Here is a 7,131-nt window from a genome sequence, read left to right as displayed (position 1 = left end):
GGATGGGGGTGGGTCAGGCCTGCCTGCCTGCACACACTCAACCCCCACCCCCACCCCAGCACCTACTCTGCCTCGTTCTGGGGACACAATGGAGAAAAGACACACACAACTGGCCCTCCTGGGGCTCATAGTGGAGCTGAGGGATCAGGGGAGGTCACACCCTCCCAGGCTGCTTGCCAGGTGGCAGGATACCAGGAAGGGAAAGGGCACCCGGCTCCACCCCTGTGGCCCCATCCAGCATTAAGATACTGAGGGAGTGTTAGGACCCCCACTCATGCAGGGGCCACATGCTCTGTGAAGACACTGCTGGGAGACGGACATATACAGGCACCATATATAGAATGGGGTAGGAGAAAACAAAGCCCATCTAATGTCCACCATGCTCAGAGGTTAGCTAACCATACTTTCAACAATCCTATTTTGAATACGAACTACTGCAAGGTACTGTGGCACAGGCACAGTGCCAGCCTCCACGGAGTTCACACCCAGCTGTGTCTGGTCTGCACAGGTCAGGAGGGAGGTAAAAGGTGGAGACTGGGAGGGGCCAGGGCCTCACCTTGAGGATCTCATTGGAGCCGAAGCCCGAAAGCATGAGGGTGTCCCGCTCCATGTCCAGGATGGCGCAGGCCACCAGCAGGTGCAGATTGGGGCCAGGGAGCCCTGTCCACAGCACCTAAGGGTACCGGAGGAGGGAGGGGTCATGGCCCAGCCTGTGCCTGAGGTCCCACCCAGGTCTGCCCCTGCCCACCTCCCACAGCCCTGCCACCCAAGCTGGCTGGCCCACCTCCCACAGTCGAAGGACATCCAAGAACGGGAATTCCCTCTTGAACCAGATGAGCAGCCACCGGAAGCAAAAGCAGAGAGAGCCAGAGTCCTGAGAATCTACAGGAGCACAGTGGAAGCAAAGAGCAAACTCAAAATCAATGCCAATCCTATTCTGATTCACACTGTGCCTGGTAGTCAGACTGAGGCTCTAAGAAGTCACCCTGTGAGACCCTTCACCACTCTAGGCAAGTAACTTATGCCCAGCATGGGAAGGCCTCTGAGTGGGGACAGGAATGCTCTGTGTCAACAGGAACCCTTCCCATCCTGCCTTTCCAGCCCCACACGAGGTGAGCTGTCCCATGTTTTCCACTCACATGGAGGGATGCAGTAAGACCAGTCCACTCAAAGAAAAAATAAAATCTATTCACTGCCCAGTGCTGGTGGAGGCCTGAGGAAACTGACACCTGTGTATGCTGCTAGCAAAAATGGAACTTGGTAGAACTTTCCAGGAAAGCAACAATGGCGACAGTCATTTCAAAAGCTGTAAAAATATGTACTGCTCTAGATACAATTTCATTTCTTGGAATGTAACCTAAAAAAATTACCCAGACTATATTCATTACAGTGAAAAGCTACAAATAACCTAAAGGTCAGCAGGTCAGGTCAGATCTATTCTTATAAATGCTTAAGATGGACAGAACACTGTGCAGTCAAAAAAAGTGATGGTTTAGAGAACTTTTAATGACATAGGGAGGCAGCTAATATCTGAGTGTCCCCTGGAGTAGCAAGTCCCCGGGAGTGGCATGTGCTTTCCTCTTCAGTGAAGTGAGGCCAGTATGTCTCCCTCCCCCAGGGAAAGCCTACATTTTCAGTGAAGAAATGCCCACAAATAAGTTAACTTATCATCATCTGCACTTAAAGGAATATTACTATCAACAGTAACTCTTACGTTTTTTTAATCTGGATTTCCTGCATTTGTTACATTGAACAAGTAATAAAGAAACATTTTAAAGCTGGAATGTAGCAGTCCCAGCGCCAGGAGCCCAGAGAACCAGTTTCCAAACCCTGGCGAGTGGAGATAAGAGCTGGGTGGAGATAAGAAGTGCTCAGAGGTGCATGCCCAGGTCCTTCATCTGAGAAGTACTAGACTGATGGGAACATGCGAGAGCATCTCATGGAGCAGGCGGCACACACCTGCATCTGCTAAGGTTTTGCCCCAAACCGCAATCCTGCTTTTACAGGTTAATTTTGGGTTCTGGGTTATGCAGAATGCTCCTCTCGTCTGGATCAGGACCAAATGTCCTGGACACTGTCTGTGGCCACTCACTCCTACAGACTTTGGCAACATCTGTGGCCCCGCTGTCCCCTGCCCACCAAGACACATACCCAGGAAATCGCAGAGTGGGGGGTCCAGCACCCGGAGGAGCAACAGGAGCTGCCCGAGTTGCCGCTTCATCGTCTCCTGACTCTCCTCAAAGTTCCCATGCTGCGGGGGGGAGGACCACATGAAGGGCTGGACCCCCATCCTTTGAAGGGGGCTTGTCTCCCACCCCCACCCTGAGCCTCACCACAAGCTCCATGAAGCCACAGAAACACCAGAAGGCATCCACCTCGTTCTGAATGACGTAGAGGATCGGGGAGAGAAGGTCACTCATGCCCTGGACATAGCCTGGGGGGACATGGGGTCAGGGACTGGCCCAAGCCCTCAGCACCCTCCAACGGCAGGCCCCGCCCCTGGCCCCGCCCCCTGGCGCCGCACCAAGGTCGAAGTGGTACATGCAGTAGGTGAGAAGGATGTCGTTCAGCAGGCCCAGCCCCGGGTTGTCCGGTCCCTCATAGAACTTGTTGCTCCTGTCTGTGCGGCTTACATCTCTCTCTGCGGGGACAGGGTGTGGGATGCAAGATGAGAAAGGTGCTAGGGTCCTGTCCTGCTGGCCACTGGCATTAGCCCCAACTCTTCTCATCCCAACAGGTGTGCACCGGTCCTGAAACCATCCAAACACTCTGTGGAGTGAGGTGCTGTGTTCCCAGCAACTGACAATTACTAACCATCCACAGATAGGGAAACTGAGGCCCAGGGCTAAAATCATTTGCCGGGATCTCGTGGTGCAGTAAATAGATGGCAGCCGGGATTTGAACTCAAGGAGCCTGGCTCGCCTCCCTCCCTCCCCCTGCCCACCCTTGGCCACTACCACCCCTGCTCACCCCCATCTCCCTGCAGATGACATGATCCCTGCTCTTGGGGAGGCAGGGGCTCCCTCCCACACCACCCACCGATGAGGCTGCGGTATCCATGCAGCAGTGAGTTCCTCCGCTCCTGCTCAGGGCTCACCGATTTCCACTGCAGCTTCATTCGGAAATACTCGTCCCTGAGGGGTGGAGAGACCACCTCCTCAGCCTTCAGGGCTCAGCCCCAGTTAGCACCTCAGAGCCCCTCTCTGACCACACAGACCCAAGAGGGGCCACCTGGTCATCCTGCCCCCGCCCCATGCTTCCACTCATGACATCTCTCAGGACAGAGGACAGATACCCTGTGGGCTTTTGTTGAATGCCTGTCACCACTACTGGACAGAGAGCACTGGGGCTGGGGACCAGGACACAGAGCAGGGGCACAATATATACGAGGAATGAGGAGAGGTGGGTCCCACAGTTTAGGAGGCAAAGCGGTAAACACTGAAACGGTATGACGCCACGATGAACACAGCAATGGAGATTGGGGGGGGGGGCGGGGACAGACTTGGTCCCTTCCCTCCATCTTTGTCGTGTGCAGGTCGGTGCCCAGCATGTGGCAGGGTCACAACTGTCTGGGGAGCAAGCCCATATGTGGACCGGGACATGCCGGGTGTCTTGCTGGCCACCGGGACAGGTTGATCAAAAACCTCCCATCAACTTGGGAGGCCAGGAGGTCAGAGGCTGGAGCCTGGCAGGGCGGGGCCGTAGCTGCTCACTCACGTTTTCTTGCGCACGTGGGCCTTGTGCTCCTCAACTGAGCCCTCCCAGCTGAGGTACCCCAGGAGGAACTTCCAGGCCTCGCGCCTCAGGCTGGGGCTCAGACCCTGGGGGGCAGAGCAGGCAGGCAGCTCAGAAGGGTCCCCCTGGCTGCCTGCCAGTCCTGCCCAGTCCTCCCCACCCACTCAGCACCTCACCCCTGAGAAGATCCGGGCTCTCAGCATGGGGACTTGTTGCAGGCGGCCCTCAGGGCCCACATGGTGGGCCCACTCCTCCTCTGTGACGGGAAGTGCCCGCTCCACAGCTGGCCGGGGACCCAGCTCCACCTGCAGGACACAAGGCAAGCGAGATCAGGGGCTCGACCAGGCCTGCCGGGCTCTCATTTGTGGGGACCCAACAGTGCTCCCCAGCTTCATCCCAGACCACCTCAGTCACCTCAGAGCCCTTCTTAGCTCAAAGGACAGAGAGTTAATGTTCAGGGTTGAAAGCATCTCCTTACTTAGGTCAGTGACAAAGTCACCCCTAAGTCATGAAGGGCCCCCCAATAACAGCGGGCACCAGGAGCACAGCTATAAGCCCTTTCGGCAAGGTCATTCATGCAACCCAATGAGGGTGATGCCATTATCATCCCCACTTTTCCGAGGAGGAAAATGAAGCCCAGGGAAATGCAGTCACATGCCCAAGGTGACAGCTAGAAAGTGGGAGCAGGGACACTCTGATACTCACACAGGATATGACCTCGAATCCAGGCTCAGGCTCGTCATCAGGGGCTGGAAGAAGGTCAGGGGAGGCCCCCTCTGGGTGTGGCTGCAGGGCTCCCCGGAAGAAGTTGGTCACACGGGAGAAGCTGCTAAAGGTAGTGGAGTAGGGGTCCTGGAGGAAGCGCTGGGGACAGGGCAGAGGGTGGTCACAGTTTCACCCCTTCCTGCCTCGCCCGCTGCAGTCCCCCCTCCCTGCCCACGTCTACCAGACCTGGTGCTGGGGACTCACAGACACCACGTTGGAGCTGTCCTGGTCAAAGAGCTGGAGGTGGTGGAAGGAGTTGGAGAGGGCGGAGGAGTCGTGGGGGAAGACCAGGTAGAGGCGGGAGTCCTGTGGGGAGCTGGGGGGAGGTGGTCTGCTGATATGCAGCACAGAGCCCCGCATCTGTTCCCACCCCCTTCCAAGGCAGGGTCCCAACTGCCCTTGGGATACCTCATCTTGGTCCGGGCACCACAGCTGGACCCCAGGGCTGGCCGATGAGGGCCTTCCACCTCCCTGGCCAGGGTGAGAGGTTCAGGGAGGGGCCAAGGGGAGGCAGCAGCCCAGGAATGCTGCTGGAATGTGGGGAAAGGTGCTTCCTACCCATGGGGGCTGCTAATAAGCCAGGACTGCTGGGGGCCCCCTGAGAATGATCTAAGCTCAGAGGGAAACAGAGGGACTCTAACATCCTGAGACTTGGGGCCTGCCTAAAATCAAACGACCCTTTGACTTTGCGGTTACACATGCCAGTCAATTCCCTCTTGCTGCCTTTAAATCAGTCTGTGTTGTTTCTTTCACGGCCCCAAAGGGCCAGCAGGGGCTGTGGGAGGGACAAAAGCCCGGCGCTGGGAGAGGGCTCACCTGGCCAACAGCAGGTAGCGGCTGAGGACTCGGAGCAGGGTGCGGATACCCCCTCGGTGGAAGTGTAGAGCGGGCAGGGAACCTCCAGCCTGAGTCACCAGGACCAGGTAGGCCCAGCTGAGGCCCGGCTTGGACCGGCGTATGGACTTGAGCTCCCCCAGACTCACCGAGAAGGCCCAGGCATCCCGGGGGGAGCTGGGCTCTGCACCTAGGGGATGGCAGAGAGATCATGGGAAGCCAGAAGGACACAGTCATCTCCTAAGAGCCCACGACGAGCCAGCCCCAGGCCCTGTCCTCTGGGAGCTCCGGGTCACCTCACATTTCTTTAGAAACACAATTGAGTAAAATGGGAAGGGAGCCCAGTGGACATGTGCCCGCTCCAAAATTGGCTTCCTGTGGCCCTCAGGATGAAGACTAGATTCCTCATGTCTGTCCCCGGTCCCTTACCTGTCTCCCCTACAATCCTCTCTTCACTCCAGACTCCACACTGGAGCCACAACAAAAGGCTGTGGTTTCCTAAACACACCCAGGACCCCTAGTCACTGGCCTTGCAAGGGCTGTTCTCTCTGCCAGGAGGGAAAATTCCCAAGCATCCCTCAGAGCCAGGCTGTGGCATCACCTCTTCCTGGAAGGCTTCTCCAACCCCAAGAGCGGTCAGATGCCTCCTCTGGTACTCCCAGCACCCTGTGTGACTCCAAGATGGACTGAATCACCCTGTAACTGTCGCCTCCATGGCCTGGTCTCCTGTGGGGGTACGCACAGCCCATAAAGGAGTCCAGTGGGATGAGCAAGTCTGCAAACCCTGGAGATGCAAGCCATGTGGACCTGTGCTGGGGATAGTATGCACCCCCTTCCACTCTCCTGGGACTGGAAGCCAGTGCTGGGCAGCCATCTTGACTGGGGAGCCATTATCACTGAGGGTAAGATGTACCTCCACCTGCCCCCCATGGGCACCAGCTCGGCCTACCTTTCATGGGCTCTGAGTGGCGGGGCCGCGGCCGCACAGCGCTAATGACAGCCCAGTCAGGTTCATAGCCGGGGTCAAAGGTCGGTTCTTCCTCGGAGGTACAGGAGTCACCCCCACTGGCATCCTTGGGGAAAGGAAAAGAGTTTCTGGATTGGAGCCACGTGGCCACCCTGGAAGGTAGTAGCCCCATTGAAGAAAGAGGGAAACTGAGGTGCAAAGAGGACACAGCACTTGCTTAGGATCACCCAGCACAGCCAAGGGCTGGGACTGAGCCAGGACTCAAAGCCAAGTCTCCACCAAAGCAGCACTACCTGGGGTGCAGGTATTTCAGCAGGGGTGGGGGCACTCTGCTGTCAGACTGCCTGAGGTCACAGGGCTTAAATATTCTCTAGGGTAATTCAAATCAAAACCACAATCAGGTCCGCCTCCATACCCATTAGGATGGCTCAAATAAAGAAGACAAGGAATAACAAGTGTTGGTGAACATGTGGAGAAACTGGAACCTCTCACACTGCTGGTGGGAATGGAAATGGTGCAGCTGCTGTGGGAGTCTGGCAGTTCCTCAAAAGGTCAGGGCCGGCCGAGTGGCGTGATGGTTAAGAGCTGGCTTGGGTCGCCAGAGGACCCCGGTTCGGATCCCACATAGGGCCAGTGACACTGCCCTCTACAGCTAAGATGTTGAACAACAGCTCAACCTGGAGCTGGGATGCCGTGGCATAGGCTGCAGCCCCTGTGGCAGTGGGTTGCCATGGGCTACTGTGTGTAGCCAGCAGCCAGCGTGAGCGGCCAGCAGCCGCCATGAGCAGCTGTCCAGAAGCCGGCGACTGATCTGCCTCACCCGGGAAGAG

At 57.0% G+C, this 7,131-nt stretch overlaps 1 protein-coding gene across 2 annotated transcripts in view; it reads right to left on the bottom strand.

The window, feature by feature from the left end:
- Nucleotides 1-7,131, bottom strand: part of TBC1D17 (TBC1 domain family member 17) — a 13,151-nt gene that overhangs the window by 980 nt on the left and 5,040 nt on the right. The window contains exons 4-15 of one of the 2 annotated variants that reach the window (XM_019658197.1): nt 6,284-6,407; nt 5,317-5,524; nt 4,705-4,816; nt 4,441-4,599; nt 3,912-4,040; nt 3,718-3,821; nt 3,040-3,134; nt 2,525-2,641; nt 2,334-2,434; nt 2,152-2,251; nt 785-882; nt 446-673 (exon numbers count right to left, since the gene is read on the bottom strand). In XM_019658197.1, coding sequence (XP_019513742.1) covers nt 446-673; nt 785-882; nt 2,152-2,251; nt 2,334-2,434; nt 2,525-2,641; nt 3,040-3,134; nt 3,718-3,821; nt 3,912-4,040; nt 4,441-4,599; nt 4,705-4,816; nt 5,317-5,524; nt 6,284-6,407 — 1,575 coding nt within the window. Of the gene's footprint in view, nt 1-53; nt 674-784; nt 883-2,151; nt 2,252-2,333; nt 2,435-2,524; nt 2,642-3,039; nt 3,135-3,717; nt 3,822-3,911; nt 4,041-4,440; nt 4,600-4,686; nt 4,817-5,316; nt 5,525-6,283; nt 6,408-7,131 lie in introns of those variants that run through there. The other variant, XM_019658196.1, reaches the window with a different exon arrangement.

The sequence above is a fragment of the Hipposideros armiger genome, unplaced genomic scaffold, assembly GCF_001890085.2.
Source record: "Hipposideros armiger isolate ML-2016 unplaced genomic scaffold, ASM189008v1 scaffold_283, whole genome shotgun sequence".
NCBI classification, from domain to species: Eukaryota; Metazoa; Chordata; class Mammalia; order Chiroptera; family Hipposideridae; genus Hipposideros; species Hipposideros armiger.
Note: the sequence above shows the minus strand (reverse complement) of the source record. Positions and strands in the feature narration are given on the sequence as shown.